Below are 17,330 nucleotides of genomic sequence, written 5' to 3'. Positions count from 1 at the left end.
GTGTAATTAGTTTTATTTTTTATTTATATTTAATGCTTCATGCATGCGTCCAAAGATTCGATGTGACGAGAAATCTTGAAAAATTTAGCATTTTGGGTGCAACTAAACAGGGCCCTAGTGGGAATTCCCAAACTTATGCCAAATATGTTCAATCAAGTCTAATTGAAGTTGCCTATAAGCAGAACGATCACGAAGTCTAACAATTCTTTCTCTGCCATCTCTGGATCAACTCCATGTGTGGCTGTAGTTTCCTGTATTGTCGATGTGCTTGCTTCCTCGTTCAAATATTTCTAATTAAGTATTTATTAACATAATTTTGGACTAGGCAGATACTGAAATATCTAATCTCATAAAGGAATCACATCTACATGAATGTCTAATTGAGGTCCAATTAAATATTGACTATTTTGCTTTTTCATAAATAAATGTTTTCCATTGATGTAATACATAATGTCTGCTCTTTATGTTTGTTCACTATAACAATGTGTGGGCTCTTTTATTTTTTAGCAATGCAAAGTCTCCTTTTACATATATACTGAAACAACCGTATCTAATATAATTTGTCACCAGAACAGTAATACTTAATCTAATTTGTCGATGAAAGGATCATAATTGATATAATTTGTCGAAACAACCATACTAAAACATTATGGTAATCAAAACGACATGACACATACTTACACAAATCAACAATTCGGAGAACCCAAACTAGTGGTCCCAAATACTAAGGCCGTGTTGACCTTGATAATCGATGGAAATATGTATTGGTGATGAATTCCATAGTGCTTGGGAAGTGTAGTTTTGGAGTTACCCTCACGTATTGTGTTCTTCTATGTTGGGTTTCGGGACACTACTCCAATTATATTTCGGGAATGTATATTCTTAAATTTTTATTTTTTAAAGATCTCGATTGAAGCATGAAAACGTAGGTCTTTTCTCTTACCTTTTTTACTATATGGTCTATTCTTGTATTACTATTATTATTTTCCTCCACCTCCTTGGCACTTATGAAGCTGAAGGCGCTCATCATTCTTGACTGATTTTAGCATTAACCAAGCAACCCCATGTAAAATGCTGCGGAAACTTTCATTTTTTTAGTTTTTTTTTTTTTGAGAAACAACTTTCAGTTCATTGCCCAAGCCATTTCGTAAATGGGCTGAGTCTGGTCAGGTTCGTTTACAGGCCGGCCTTCCCGGCTAAGGCCCAGCCCATACCAACTGCACACCACCCGATCCACACCCAACCGCCAAATCGGATCCCACCCGTCCACGCGCAACCCGACCCAATATATACCCCGAGGCCCGGACGCTGTTATAAAAAATCAACAATAATAAAAAAGAAATCACCAAATTTCCCCATCCGCTGCGCAGGCCAGGAGGCATCCGCGGCGCCCGCCCGTCTCCCCCCGATCGATCGAAGCTTCGGCTTCCCCTGACACAAGGCCGGCGCGAAAACGCCCCGCCCCATCAATCAAACCCCGCTCAAAACCCCGCGGACCGTTTGCCGCGCGCCGATTCGAACCCGCCGGGGAAAGCGCCGACGCCGACGCCGTCTCGCCCCGCGGAGGCGGCGCGGGGCGAAACCCTAGCGATGGCGGCGTCCGTGGACGCTGCTGCAGCGGCGGTGGCGCCCCCCGCCGCCGTGGAGGAGGCGGGCGGCGCGGTTGAGCAGGCCCGGACGCTCATCGGCGCGCTCAACCTCCTCTCCCGCAACCTGCCGCTGCCCCCCGACGTCCTGCGCGCTGTCTCGTCCATCTACCACGATGGGGGTGCCGGTGACGAGGAGGAGGAGGAAGAGGAGGAGGAGGGGGAGGTGCGGGAAGCGGAGAAGGAAGGGGATGAGGAGATGGCGGCCGCGGATGGGGTCGCGGAGGCCAAGGAGGACCCCGCTGACGGTGCGACGACCAAGGTGCGTGTGGGTGGTTCTTCTGGTTTGTGTGGGGATTTTCGTCCTTGTGTTCGGGTGCTCCTGGGCTGTGTGTTGGATTGGTGTCGCGCTGTTGGGGCCCAGCTTGTTACGGGTTGCGGAATTCGTCGTGATTTGGCTTGTAATATTTGCTAGTATTTCTAGATTCGAGCGAGCTTCGTGCTGGGAATTGTGAACTGCACCTGAGCGTTGTTTTTGGTTGCAATTGGTTGCTCCCTTGCATTAGTAGCTTTGATGGTTAGTATTTGGTGGCTGACGCGCTTGTATGAGGTTCTGCAAATTTACCTGTTAGGGGTCTTCATATTCATTAGGTGAAATATTTTATTTGGACATAATTGCCTGATTATGCTACAAGGGACAAGGTTTCTAATACACTTGCCTGTTTGAGATCCAGATGAGGCAACTCTGTTGGATAATGTAGGATCGAGCATTTATATTTCCCAGTTGATTGAAATTCTACGCGCTTCTGATGCTGTGTTGGAACCAGCAATATATTGCTCACTTTAGAAAATACATAATTCTGTATATCCTTTTGTCGTAAATTTGTATTTTATTCTTTGCTAATGTGGTATGGTTTATTTATTTATATATATGCTGAAATAAGCATGGCATGCTATAGTTTTTGTTCTCTTGGGTGTCATCTGTGCTCTGGTAGGCCAGGTTTTCCTTTTGGTTCTTGTTTTTTATTATGCACATATTCTTGAATTTATAACTAATTAATAACATGTCCGTACAACTTTATAACCTTTAGCTATTGATACGACAAATTGTTGGGAATGCGGGTTGCTTTACTTCTCTTGGCATTGGATTTTGTGTTGCATTTTTTTTCTCCAACAGCAATATACATTTGTTGAACTTTGAAGTGTTATCTGTTGGATCTCACTTAGGTGGTATTCGAAATCATCACTGTTTAGTTAGCTGGGAACTGTGATGGGATTATTCATCCCCCTTTTGTTACCATGAGGGGACAAAGTGGCATCTGATCAACATGTATGCTCTGAAATCTTTAGAGACGTCTGAGATTGCAGACGCTATTTGAAGAATTTGTGGTGACTGGAGTTTGTGCTCTCTGAAGCTTGATCTGTTGTGAATGGAAGAATAGGGTGTTGTTTTAGTAATAACTAATCTATACATCAGATGAAGTTTGACTAGGGATAAATTATCAGTTCCCATTTGCCCTTGGTGGATGGCTTGACTTAACCAGTTTTCCTTTTCTTAAAAATGTATTCTGGTTTAGAATTTGATTACTCACTGAAACAATGATAAAAAGTGCCCATCGTCATTACGTGTTGCGGTATTTGCCATATTGTTTCTGATGTAACCTTAATAAATATTGTCATTGTGATAATTGGGTACTTTACCTCCTTTTGGTTTGGTTGACGTGAAGTGCTTTCTCTGAAATAGCTTCTGAATGATCTTATCCTCTTATGTTTTCACTGAGACTAAAGCTGTTACCTTACAGGGGGGCTCCTTGATTGAAGAGCTTGAAGATGCAATATATAAGAATAAAAAAGCACCAATATCCTACTCAGAGTTGGCAGCTCTAAAAGAAGGGCGATTCAATGCATCCATCCAGCATCGGCTAGCTGAACTTGAAGGTCTTATATTTTTGATACTCTGTTAGCTGTCTAATTCTCCAGGTCACATTAGTTTTAAGAAACACATTTCTGAGCTTTCATTTCCCAAATTCGTTTTTATGGTCTTATAAAACCTGGTTGTGTTGGCTGGGTATTTTTGTTTTTAGTCTTCCATGTCAACTGAACTAAGTCTAATGCCTGTGATGGTTCTTGGTTTGGCATAGGTTCTAAGCCTTCTTTTGGTCTTGTGACCACCTTGGTCCCAGCTCAGTTGCTAAGTTTGACTTTGGTAAAAAAGAATGCATAATGGAACTTTGGGAAGGTGAAAACCATAGTTATAGGAATCATTTAAAGAGGCCACGTGCTGCGATTCAGGTTGCGTTGCGTGGACCAAATCGTGGTGTCCGATCCGTTCGGATTCGTCCTGAGTTGGCAGGCTGTGCACTCCCCTTGCCGAATCAAAATTTAAGACAGATGCCAAGATCTGATTCCCGCTGCTGCGCACTAAGGTTTGTTGCGGTAGATCATGGATGAGAGAGGGATGCTTGCACCTCCACTGCCTTTCTCCAATAGATTGAGGTTGCCATCAGTGGCGAAGCTAGAGTAAACTGGAGGGGGTGCGCTTACCTTGTAGATGTGTGAACTTGATCCGCAACCATGGTGAAAATTTGACCCTATTCACTGGTATTCAAATTTTTTGTAGGTGCATTGGCACCCACAACAGTGTACCTAGCTTCACCACTAGTTGCCATGGTGCTGCTTCACGCCTTCAGAGTCAAAGACGTGTCCCCATTGCAGCATCCTTTGTCATTCCATCTCCCTTGCGCTGGATTTTTTTTTGCTGTATCGCCATTCCACGAGATGGCTGTGTGCTGTGTGGGGGAGTGAACAGAGCATGCTAGGGCAGATTAGGAGAATGCGTGGTGGCTTGGTTGGGCTGGACCAGCCAACATCTGCTGGTGCACATCTTTTTTTCCAGTTTATATTCTCCAAACTCTTTAATTGATTCCTCTAAATAAGCTTTCCATTTTTTGGTGTCTTGGGGAGATCTTTGTGGTTGTTGCTTACTTATATACTCCCTCCGTTCCGTTATAGAAGGTGTGCGCGCGTTTTTGGCTTCGGCTGTATTAGTAGGCGGGCTCGAGTGCCAAGGAGCCAGCTAATTACTCCAAAGAGCCGAAGCGTCGCATGCATGCATGGAGGCCTAGCACCAAAGCGTCGGATGCATGGGAATGACCCCTTTGGTCCATTAATAAAGACGTGGATGCTCGCTGTTGCGTTCCTATTTTCACATGCGAGCAATGAGTGCAGCGTCGTTCGCCGGTGAGTTAATACGTTTGCACGCGCGACGGAGGACGTCTTGGTATCTGCAAACTCCCTTCCCACGCCTTGTATAACGGAACAGAGGGAGTTTCTATGACCATACCACAAATTCTGAATCATGAACCCAAAGAGGCATACCCCTACGAGGCGCTATGAACCTTACTTTTATGAAGCGGTGAACCACAAATCATGAACCCCGTACCATGAACCCAGCGAACCACTGTTCTGCTAGGAACTGCAATTTAGGATTACATTTTCTTATTTGATTGTACAATAGATGATATCCACTTGTTATTGAATGTTGATCATATGGAAAATACAGTTTCACACGTGTTTGCATTTATTTTCCTTGCAGCTGCCTTTAAAGCTTCTTTATTTCTTGCCTTCTTTAAAGAACTTTAGTTGTTGGATATCGGTTTTGTCTCTCTGCTGCTACATCATCACCCATTTCTTTTTTGTTGCCAGGATTACCTTCTACTAGGGGTGAAGACTTGCAAATGAAGTGTTTGCTTGAATTGTATGGGCTAAAGGTAAAATCAGTAATGCAGTATATAGAAGCAGAGATTACTTTGTTCTTACTGGCTGTTCATTTGATATTTATTTTTAACCATGAATGTATAGATTACTACCAACAAATGATACAATCTGAAATATATGGGTTATTTATCGCTATGCTTGCATTATTCATTTGCCACATGATTTTTACATGCCCATAAGTGGTGATATGCGACATCAATTCTTGCTGATTATTCATATATTGTGCAGTTGTTAGATTTGCAGAAGAAAGTGCGATCCGATATCAGTGCAGAATATTGGCTACACAAGAAATGTACATATCCAGAGAGGCAACTTTTTGATTGGGGGCTGATGCGGATACGGTATCCTTTATCCATGTATGGAATAGGAGATATCCTTTCAATGGATGCTGATGATGTTCACCGCAAAAAGAGATTTACAGAGGTTTGTGCAATATTTCTTCGTATATTTTTTGCAGTTTACATTTAGTTGAAACCATGATCCCAATGTTTGGTGCTTTCGAACTTTAGAGGATGTTGAGACTCGAAGAGGAAGAAAAAAATCAGGCAGATATCAGGAAGAGGAAGTTCTTTGCAGAAATTCTAAATGCTTCTAGGGAACACCAGGTGCAGTTAGCTACTACATTCAAGCAAAGAAAGCAGCGGAATGATGGAGTTCAGGTATGGTTTGTTAGAACTGTCTATTTTTGAAATTCAAACAATATTCTGTAGGCATCACCTAGTTGTTTTTGACTGTATCTGTTTATCTATCTGAAATGTTCTAGCTAGGATAATAGGCGGCAAATAATAGATTGATTGAGGGAATAGAGTACAGGATTACATAGGCAAAGGATGCTCTAGGGTTTTGGTTTATAGAAATAGCACCAATCACAGAGATCCTTGCCTAACACCAAATCAATCTATAGATGCGGCATGGTCCTATGTCCTTCACATCCACAAGGCTAAGGCCCGCATTCTAAACCAGCTATCTGTCTAACCTCATCAGTAAACTATAGCTTGCCATTTGTGATTATGGAAGGTGCAAATTTCAACATAATTAATATTTAATCTTGAGAACAACATTGAAATATTTAGAAAGTATGTGCACCATCTTGTTTTCTAATTTCTACTTTGTTAGCACATCGTTGCATTTTTTCCACAGTAAACCACATTCCTGTGTAATATGATTTTATCCTATAGATACTCATGTTCTGGATGTGCCAAGCTTGAGAGCCTTTTTCACTTGCCAATTGTAGGCATGGCATGTTCGGGCACGCCAACGTATCTCACGGCAAGAGAAAAGTAGGTTGAATCTTCTGAAAATTGGTGATCAAGAAGCATATATGAAGATGGTCGAGGAGAGCAAGAACGAACGTCTGAAAATGCTCCTCGACAAAACAAATGAGCTTCTTGAAGGAATTGGAAAAGCTGTACAGCGACAAAAAGATGCTGAGCATGTTAGTCAGCCAGAAGGGAGTGAAGTGCCAAAAGGGTCAGAGTCTGAGGATTGTTCTCAAATCTCAGGTGTCAAGAGTGAATCACCTGGGGAGTCTCCTTCAGATGATGATGCAGACTTTGCTGGCCCTGCAGATGAAAGTAAATTCAATGCAGGTCGTAGACTTGATTTTACTGTCCATTCCATTGAAGAAAAGGTATAGCAAAGTTTCACTAGCTATATATTGAACTTATTGCTTGACAGATTGTTGGTTGTGTTGGCTTTGACAGTTTTTAGAATGAATGCACTTTTGTGACCATATCCGTAATTATCGAACAGCTTTTGTGTTCTCTTGCGATGCACTGGTGCTTGCTTCAGCTGTATGCCTTATGATAGTAGGTAATGTTATTCAGGTAATACAGCAGGGGGAGCATTGCTACAGTAGATAATGTGCTGATTTATTTGAATTCTTGCTTCTGTAGGATCCAACTGCCCACAATTGCTGCCTCATGTAATGTGTGTGTGTGTGGGGGGGGGGGGGGTAGTATAAAGATGAATGCTATTAAGATTCTGTGACTGATCTTGATTGTTCCTTTCTGGTTTTAAAATTTGTGATATTTCACTCCAAAGGTCTAACAATAGAAAACTTCAAGTGCTAATTGATTCCATTTGTCTCCTCAGTTGAATTTATGCTCCTTTGTTCATTAATTTGACCTTTGCCCTTTTTTTTTTTGCAAAATCATAGTGTAATCTGTGATCCTGTGTACTTCTGGTGAAGTAGCAACTCTAATGTTTCTCTTGTGTTCTTTGCATTTACAGGTAACAGAACAACCATCAGCTCTTGAAGGTGGGGAATTGAGGTCATATCAACTGGAGGGTCTCCAATGGATGCTTTCTTTGTTTAACAACAATTTGAATGGCATTCTGGCTGATGAAATGGGTCTGGGTAAAACAATTCAGACCATAGCTTTGATCGCTTATCTGTTGGAAAAGAAGGAGGTTGCAGGACCACACTTAATAATTGCTCCAAAAGCAGTATTACCAAATTGGTCTAATGAATTCAAAACATGGGCTCCCAGGTAATGTTTCACTGTATGATAAAAATTTTGCGAGTACATTCCATTGCACTATATACCAGAGCCACCCTAAGTCAACATGGTTTTATCTGTTGCAGCATTGGGGCAATTCTGTATGATGGTCGTCCAGAAGAGAGGAAGCTTTTAAGGGAAAAGAATTTTGATGGATTGCAATTTAATGTTTTGCTCACGCATTATGACTTGATACTGAAAGATAAGAAGTTCCTAAAGAAAGTTCACTGGCATTATTTGATTGTTGATGAAGGCCATCGTCTGAAAAATCATGAATGCGCTCTTGCTCGCACACTAGTTTCGGGGTATACACTTTATTCATAATCCTTTTTACTGTCTTAAGGCTTTGGATGACATGTATGCACTTAATTATTGTATGAGGCTCTGATTGCCAGTAATGGCTTTTTGATAGTTGACACATTGACAGTTGAAAGACCAGCAACTGAATAGCTTCAAGTTTCATATTTAGTACTAGGCTGCAGAACCCTGTGAATCTTCTTGATCAATCATTAAACTAGTTTTGTCAGACAGCTTCCACATAACTTTTGTTCATATGTGGTGACAATGGCTCTAGACCTTGCAGCATTTCACAGATTCACAGATGGATCTTAAATGCCTTGTCTTGGCAGGTTATCACATTGACATACCTTCTGCCTTTTCTGAAGAAGGTTATCCTTGATAGTAAAAAATAATGGGAACACTGTAAACAAGTCTTTATATTGATCAAGTAGTGTTTGGTGCTGGCTCATAATTGGTTAAGTTGTGGTCTAAAAAAGTATTGAATTGCCATGATATTGTATATTATATAAATTATGTGATGAATTACCAGCTTTAATGATAATCAAATTACCAGCTTTAATGATAATCATTCTATTAGGTATTATACCAAATTTACCAAATATATACGAACAAAGTTTTTGTGGGAGTGTAACTGATATGATTGAGATGCTATTTTTTATTCATTTTTCATTACTATTCTCTTGCCATCGCTAGTTGCTTACTCTCATTTTTCCATTTTACCTTGTCTATTCTTCATTCATTTAGCGATTGCTATTAACCTACTTATTTTTTTCCTTAAAGACAGCAAATTAGTTTATTTGGGCCATTTGGCAATAATACTTACAGATTGCTGATACTTGATTTACAGATATCAGATCCGCCGCAGACTACTTTTAACTGGCACTCCAATCCAAAATAGCCTACAAGAACTGTGGTCTTTGCTTAACTTTATTCTGCCCAATATTTTTAATTCATCTCAGAATTTTGAGGAATGGTTTAATGCACCATTTGCATGTGATGTTAGTCTTAATGATGAGGAACAGCTACTAATCATACATCGTTTGCATCAAGTGAGTAATGCTGCCTCTGATATACGCCCTCCAGTTATTCAATTCTTTTAACCCCCTCAGATGTTGCCACATGATCCTCCACTTGCATCCTCATACTTTTGGTTGACTGCAACCATGTAGTGAGAATGTGAGTTGGTAGCACATAACGGATGCAAAGAAAGCTGATGGTCAATTTTATATGTGGGAACAGATTTATTTGTTGCTCCCTTTCTTTTTGCCCAGGTCTTGCGTCCATTTTTGCTGAGGAGGAAGAAAGATGAAGTGGAAAAATATCTCCCTGTGAAAACACAAGTAATTCTCAAGTGTGACATGTCTGCTTGGCAAAAAGCATACTACGAACAAGTCACAAGCAGGGAAAAGGTTGCACTAGGATCTGGTATGTCCTAGTATTACTAATCCTTTCCCCTCTAGAGAATTAATTTCTGAGTGAAATAAAATTTGTAATTCTTTTCCAGACCTTGATGGAGTATAAAGCTACTTTAATGTTACTGCAATTTGGATTTATCTGTATTGCTAGTTTATTTTTTACATTACCTTATTGTTGTGTTAGTCTTGCACTTCCTTTTCCTTGTGTTTGTGTTAGTAATGTGCCTATTGTTATATTTGTGTGTGTGTGCAGGGCTCAGATCAAAGACTCTGCAAAATCTGTCAATGCAACTTAGGAAATGTTGCAACCACCCCTACCTATTTGTAGAGCACTATAACATGTACCAGCGGGAGGAAATTGTTAGAGCATCAGGGAAGTTTGAATTGCTTGATCGTCTACTTCCAAAACTGCAGAGAGCTGGTCACAGGGTTCTACTTTTCTCCCAAATGACGAAACTGCTTGATGTTTTAGAAGTATATTTGCAAATGTACAATTTCAAGTACATGAGGCTTGATGGATCCACGAAGACTGAGGAACGAGGGAGGTTACTGGCAGATTTTAATAAGAAGGATTCAGAATATTTCATGTTTCTCCTCAGCACACGTGCTGGAGGCCTTGGGTTGAACTTGCAGACGGCGGACACTGTCATTATCTTTGATAGCGACTGGAACCCTCAAATGGACCAACAAGCTGAAGACCGTGCCCATCGTATAGGGCAGAAGAATGAAGTGCGTGTATTTGTTCTTGTTAGTGTTGGCTCGATTGAAGAAGAGATCCTGGACCGTGCAAAACAAAAGATGGGTATTGATGCAAAAGTTATCCAGGCTGGGTTGTTTAACACAACTTCCACAGGTGAGTTTGAATACTCTAATTCCTATTTATTTAATTTTTGCCTACTACGTGTAGACTTTGTACTGAAACTCATGACATATTTTCATGTTCATTCCCACTACAGCACAGGACAGACGAGCATTGCTGCAGGAGATCCTCAGGAGGGGGACAAGCTCGCTGGGAACAGATATCCCCAGTGAGCGTGAGATAAATCGTTTGGCTGCGCGAACTGATGAAGAATTCTGGTTGTTTGAGAAGATGGATGAAGAAAGGAGGCTTAGAGAAAACTACAAATCTAGACTTATGGATGGGAATGAGGTTCCAGATTGGGTGTTTGCCAACAATAATGATTTACCCAAGAGAACTGTGGCAGATGAATTCCAGAATATAATAGTTGGTGCGAAGCGACGTAGAAAGGAGGTTGTCTATTCGGACTCTTTTGGTGATCAGTGGATGAAATCTGATGAGGGATTTGAAGACGTTCCAAAGGTGACTCCAAGGCCGAAGAGGACTGCTTACTCATCTGACATCCAAGTTGAGTTTAGTGAAAGGAGGAAAAGGCCTAGGTCTGTAGAAAACAGCGCAGATGGTGCAAGCAACCCAACGTGGACACCTGACAAAGGAAGGGCTGGAGTTTCATCATACAGCAAGGACGAGACTGAAGATGATGGCGAAGACGAAGTCATTACTAGCGGCTTACAGAAGGGAAACAGCTTCACATGGAATACCCTTGGAAGAAGAAGGTCAAGCCACTTCAGTTCGTCGTCGGACTCGAAAGGGCGCCCATCATTCTAATGTCAGCATACATGAATGTTATGGCCTTTACCTGTTTGTTTGGAGTCCTTCAACATTGGAGTACCCCGTAGACTAGGTACCAGGTCTACTACTACGACTGAGAAGTACCTTCAAGCTTATGAACTTTATTAGGATTACTATTACTATAGTATACTGTATGGACTTGTTGGCATGAATTTGTAACTCCTTTAAATATTAATTTCGTTACACATCAAACCGAAATTGGGGGTTGCTTATTGGTAAATAACCGGTGGTGGTTGGTTACTTACTTCAGTTCTGCTATCATGCAGTGCCTATATTTTTTTTGGGTTAAATCAAAGACTTTGTGGCCAGGTTTTATTGGTGTATTTGGCGAACATGTTTTATTGGTGTATTGGTGAACAAAACCGTTGGTACTTTTTGGTGTCATGTCCTCAAAATGGAAGAGTAAAACAAGTATTCTCTATTGTAAATTGTAAGACGTTCTGGTTTTCTAGATACTATAAGTTTTACTACGCACCTACACATATGCTATGTCTATATATAATAAAATCTATGTACCTTAAACGTCTAAAATGTCTTATAATTTGGACGAATGGTATAGATATTATACTAGAAATTTATTGTCAAATTTGTGCTTGGCTTATATGTTTATTGGGGCCAAAACAAACTCATTGTGATGCGATGTAGCTGTAGCCAACAACTATGCAAAATGTGTGAAAATTGGATGCAAAATTGCTCTCTTTCCAATAAAATTCAATTTTCTTGGGAAGTGTTACCTCAAAATATAAATTCATGTGGAAATGAGGAAAGTCTGTCAGAGTATATGCAAAAATGTCCATTGTGAATTTGTAACACTAAAAAAATATAAATGCATTTTATATTTATTTATTTACTACTTTTTGATGAGAGGGACACGATTTTCTGTAAAACTGTAATTCTGCTTTGGAACAAGCATTTTTGTGACCCCACCTGCCAGTGACCCACCGAGGCCGCTGAAACCCTAGCTTCCCACCAGAACCCCTCGCCTAGTCTCTCCTCTCCCTCCCCCGCCTCCTCCTTCCCAGACCTCCCTTCCGGCGGCTTCCCTTCCCTGCGGACCTCCACCGCGCGCGCGCGTGAAGGAGAGCGGCCGCGGCGATGGGGAAGGCGTCCAAGGGCTCGCGGAAGGGGAAGAAGGCGTGGCGCGCCAACATCCGCACCGACGACATCGACGACTTCTTCGAGAAGCAGACGCGCGATGCCCACGCGGGCGCCGCCGCCATCCCTTCCCTTCCTTCCGACTCACTCTTCTTTGTCGACAAGCCCGCCGCCTCCGCGTCGACTTCCGCCGCCGGCGCCTCGGACACAACCACCAAAGGTCACCTCCGTCACTTACGCCGCCACTAACTTCTTCCCCTCCCGCTTGGTTTCAGTTACAAAATTATCAAGGTAGTTTCTGATAGAGTATAAAGTTACATGATAAAGTTAAATTTCTTTTTAAGATGCAACATGGTAAACGTTACTTGTAAGAGTAACACATCCAAAGAATTCAGTATGATCGATGTGTCTGTTGTGCCACTGAATAGCGCAGTATCTGTTGTGATATTGTGATAACTTGCAATCTTCAAATTCTAGACCCTTGTGTGTAATACTTAACCAGGTCCCTTTAATCTTCATAACTAGGTGGTTTTGTAATTGTCACAGTAGCTTAGGATCGGAGTTTAAATAACATCTACTTGATTACTATTTCTGTTGCCACATCTTCTATCTATAACTTAATACTTTTCGGGCTAATTCATGCCCTGCCATAGCTGCAATTTTGGTTACTGTTTTCAGATATTCCTGTCAAAAGGAAGATTGAGAAGAAGAGGGAGAAGGTTCTTTACCATGAGAGTTTGTTGAAGCGGAATCCATTTGTGCAGCCAATCCCATCTTCTGTGGTGAGCAAGAAGGATAAGAAGAAGGCAAAGAAGAAGGAATTGCAGGAGACACAGGGAGAGAAAAGTGTCCTTATGGTATCTACCACATAAAATGATTATCTTGAGTTTATTTGTGCTGCTTGCTAAGTGACAAGATTGTTTATTTTTTTTCCACAGGAAGATGATTCTGTAGTAAAGAACTTTGACATCTGGGCTGGGGATGGTAAAAGTGATTCCAAGGCCAAAAAGGTGATGGAAGTCTCGTTAATACACACTACTGTTTGTATCTAAAAGCATGTAAATTTGCATTTGCAAAGTATATGGTGTTCTATGTATGGCATAGAGATCTCTATTTTTGAAATGCTGAATTTGGTGGCATCTGCAATTTTTCATATGGTCAAACTAAATGCGTGTTTTTGTATTTCTACTGGCAGAGATCTACTACATCAGTTATTCCTGCTGTTGAAGTTGAGCCTGCAGGATGTTCATTTAATCCTCCATTGGAAGCGCATCAAGTATGTGTTAACATTTATTTTCAGAGTACCTGATATGGGCAATGTACTCTATTCCTGAGTAGTTAAAAATTGCTAGTAGATACTCCTATATTTTTCAATGATGACAGTAACAGCCTAATAGGAGGACCCTGCTGTTGCTTTTGTTAAAAGTGAAGTCAACTGACTCATGGGGTTTGTGTTGGTATTTGTAGGACTCTCTTGCTCAAGCTGTAGCAGACGAAAAGCGTAAAGAGTACATGAAAGAGTTGGGGCCAGCACCTGTACCACTCATAGTTCCTGGCGAAGCTATAACTGAAGAAGATGTACGTTTTATCTCTGACGCTTATACGGCTATTTTGCAATTTGGACATTGCCCTGTCCTACTAGAAGAGGCCCCCTGTTTGTGATTCTAACTGCATGCCTATTTGGTTTGCATCTGTTGATTTTCTTTTCATAGGAATGCAGAAATCCATATTTATATTAATGTTTTTAGTGATTCACCAGGGTAAAAAGCATGTCCATTAACATATATCATGAAAATGTGTTTCTTGTCATGTTCAGGTTGCTTCTGATGTTTACCTTTGAAAGGCTTGTTTGGCATCTTATTTATAAACTGTGTGCTTTGTGATGATAAATATTTTTCAGTGCAGTGTTTGACTAACCATGTGGCTTGCAGAAATTCTTTCTTGATGCTGATGATGGAGATGAAGATGCTGCAGAAGAGGATGGAGATCAGGATGCTGATACTTTGGTTGGACAAAGGTTAGACCTGAAAATCTATGGTAGTACCTCGTTATGTGACATTGGTATTGTTTTGGCAATATAGACTGCACACATAATGCACCTTGGATGCTGGTTGCATTGCAATATGTTTACCAGAAGCCTGTATAGTAGTAACATAATTTTTTTTGACAAATCTGTGGATGTGATCATGTGTCCGAACTTAATTTTGAAAATATTGGTTCCCTTGGTTGAATAGTTTGACTTCTATTTAGCCCAAATATATCATGGTCTTGGACAGTGGTAATGAGCTACAGTAATTGTGCTGCCAAATTTTGACTTTGGTACATGGCACATCCATCATCAAAGCTTTCATGGGTATGACATGGTAATGATGGTTGTAAAAATTTATATCAGTTTTTCTTTTGCATAGTTATTTATATGTTCTGCAAAGTGAATTGTTAATTTAGTATTTTGGAGATCTATACATAAAGCAAGGAATGCTCTTTGAGCGATTAACTAAACTTTAGAATTAACGTTTGAAGTTTCTGAATGACCATGAAATTTTGGAATCTGATCTGTGGAGGGATCGTATGCATTCTTGGCCAAACATTCTGTTGGAAATGTTTAAATTTCAAGATATCCCCTTCACAAAAAAGTATTGGAGTCAAGATGTTTCTTATTGTGACCTATTTATATTTGAAGATCTTATTGTATTTAAATTTTTTGGTTTATTTCTTTTCAGGAAGAACAAAACAAAAAGAGTTACAAGAGTAGAACTGAACAAAAGAGCTCGCCGGAAGGAGAGGTTAAGAGCAGAAGCGGAAGCAAAGAAAATGGAAAATGTTTCGAAAGAAATTGACTGGTAGGTGTGGTTATGTTCTTGGATCATTGAGGTTACTGTAAATGTACTTAGCAAAACCGGAATTCTGTCATTACTTTTGCAGCTTGCCAAATATAATGGATGAGATAGCTAAAGAGGACAAGGAAAAGGAGAAGAGGCGCATACGGCGAACTGTGGTTAAAGAGGAGAGGCGTAAATCAGGCCCACCTCGTCTGGGCAGACACAAGTACATTTCTATGTTTCTATGTTTAACTAATTAGTTTTCCAATAATCATTCGTGATGAAAATGGCTATGATATACTAGATGCTTTGCAAATCACATCATCACACTAGTTACATTTAGTTGTATGATGGTAGATTATGGGGAATGTTGTGGCACAGAAATATTTATCAAGCTATTGTCCTTGGTACATGTGTTGATTTTTTTTAGTTTTATGATTATTGATTAATAATCACAAGACTCCAAATGTAACAGATTTGAACCAGCTCCTGTTCAAGTTCTATTGACAGAAGAGATTAGTGGCTCTCTTAGAAAGCTAAAGGTAACATCTGCTTCTTGTTTGTTGATTCTCTATTTTTTTGAAATAGTTAACTATAAAATTTGTGTAGGGGTGTTGTAATCTTGCGAGGGATCGCTACAAGAGCATTGAGAAACGTGGAATACTTGCACCGAGCAAGAGAATAAGGTTCGCCTTTGTTTTTCCTCCAAAAGACTTGTTGACTTTGGGTTACTAGTTTTGAATATGCCATACTGACATGAAGGCTTACGTATTGTGATAGCCTTCTCGAACTATCGCTTTCAGCATGTGTCCATTTGTTTCGTTTTGTCATTTGTGTAGTGCCCCACTTGTACACACTTACTCAATATCCTGCATGGCTGTCTGATGGTTTTAGTGGTGTCTTGCCAGGGGTTTGCAGTAATGTCTTATGCACCTGGTCAATCTAGCAACTGTATTTTCTATAAGTTGAATGATCATTTTCAATAAAACCTTTACAATTGATATTCACCTAAGTTTGTTGTCCACAAATCATTATTTTCTAAAAAAACATTGCCTTAGGAAGTCATGTTAGCAAATTCTTAAGAACTTGTAAAGTTAGTCAATCTGTTGCACTCTGGATCTGAAGCTTTTCTTTTTCGTGTTAAGTTTTTCTCATATAATTTGAGATTGAGTTCACCCGTCTAGAACATTGTACTTTTATGCTACAATATAAGATGTAATATAAGATGTATATAACCTACAAACTCATCCATGTGCAGCAAACATCGGTAGTGAAGTCAAGTTCCAGTTTGACGGATGATATGGCGATCTTAACCTTGACCCCAACAATATCGAGGGCAAGTCAGAGGGATTGAAGACTTGAAGAGGCTTTACTAGAATTGATAACGATGAGAAGTCCCTGTTATAAGCAAAGAGCTTGTTTTACGGCATTTACATCTCCCATTGCATGTTGTAGTACTTAACGGAGGTGACATGAATTCATGATAGTAGGAGGGCTTATTATTTGTGTTGATTCTGTTGATGCGGGCTGTTGCTACACAATCTCACTGTTGACGCTAGTTTCATAAGATCTGGAATGTACTCGTATACCTGAGCTGGCGTGGTTAGAATGAATACCACTATTAACTATTAATAGTACAGACAAGCTCGGACCTGTGTGGATAATTTCCGAATCCGACTGGCAAGGATATGGCATATGGGAAAGAATTTTATATGATGGGTAATTATCCACACCCGTGGACACGGTATATTATCCCATAGGTGAGTGGAATGGATACTTTCCGAATCCAACAACGGTGGATGTGGTATATTATCCACACCCGTGTATTCCAATCCAATCAAAATTCGGAAAAGAAAAGTGGAAAGTTACTTCGATCCCATCTGCTCTGTTTTATCCCTACCTATGGGGAGGTTTATTGGAAAATTTTCACAACATGATTTAACATTTACTTTATTGGGAAATTTTCACATGATTTGAACATTACTTTTGTGAGCTAAAAGCAACATATTATCGCACGACTATAACTATAACGTCACTGTACATGTTGCTCAGTTGCAATTCCCAAACAACAAACCAACCACCATGCTCACTACCATTTGGTGTAACCACTTTGCGGACGAGGAACAAACATCTCTACATGAAGGGATCTGTGAAGGGATCGGCGTATCTCCGGAAGTAAGGGGTTG

General features: G+C 40.3%; 2 protein-coding genes across 2 annotated transcripts; both read left to right on the top strand.

Annotated features, from left to right (window-relative positions):
• Positions 1 to 1,333: 1,333 nt before the first annotated feature.
• Positions 1,334 to 11,473, top strand: LOC136511591 (probable ATP-dependent DNA helicase CHR719). The gene is made up of 12 exons (XM_066505635.1): positions 1,334 to 1,908; positions 3,389 to 3,524; positions 5,292 to 5,356; positions 5,592 to 5,786; positions 5,873 to 6,022; positions 6,598 to 6,993; positions 7,596 to 7,855; positions 7,951 to 8,169; positions 9,012 to 9,213; positions 9,436 to 9,589; positions 9,833 to 10,432; positions 10,536 to 11,473. Exons 1-12 carry the CDS (start codon positions 1,591 to 1,593, stop codon positions 11,204 to 11,206), a joined length of 3,366 nt encoding a protein of 1,121 aa, XP_066361732.1. The 5' UTR covers positions 1,334 to 1,590; the 3' UTR covers positions 11,207 to 11,473.
• A 734-nt stretch (positions 11,474 to 12,207) lies between these two features.
• On the top strand, positions 12,208 to 16,797 carry LOC136512415 (ribosome biogenesis protein NOP53-like). The gene is made up of 11 exons (XM_066506381.1): positions 12,208 to 12,545; positions 13,004 to 13,182; positions 13,264 to 13,335; positions 13,521 to 13,601; positions 13,793 to 13,903; positions 14,257 to 14,342; positions 15,046 to 15,165; positions 15,248 to 15,370; positions 15,620 to 15,686; positions 15,754 to 15,830; positions 16,403 to 16,797. Exons 1-11 carry the CDS (start codon positions 12,326 to 12,328, stop codon positions 16,413 to 16,415), a joined length of 1,149 nt encoding a protein of 382 aa, XP_066362478.1. The 5' UTR covers positions 12,208 to 12,325; the 3' UTR covers positions 16,416 to 16,797.
• Positions 16,798 to 17,330: the final 533 nt, after the last annotated feature.

Source organism: Miscanthus floridulus, chromosome 16, assembly GCF_019320115.1.
Source record: "Miscanthus floridulus cultivar M001 chromosome 16, ASM1932011v1, whole genome shotgun sequence".
Classification (NCBI taxonomy): Eukaryota; Viridiplantae; Streptophyta; class Magnoliopsida; order Poales; family Poaceae; genus Miscanthus; species Miscanthus floridulus.
This window is presented reverse-complemented; position numbering and strand designations above follow the sequence as displayed.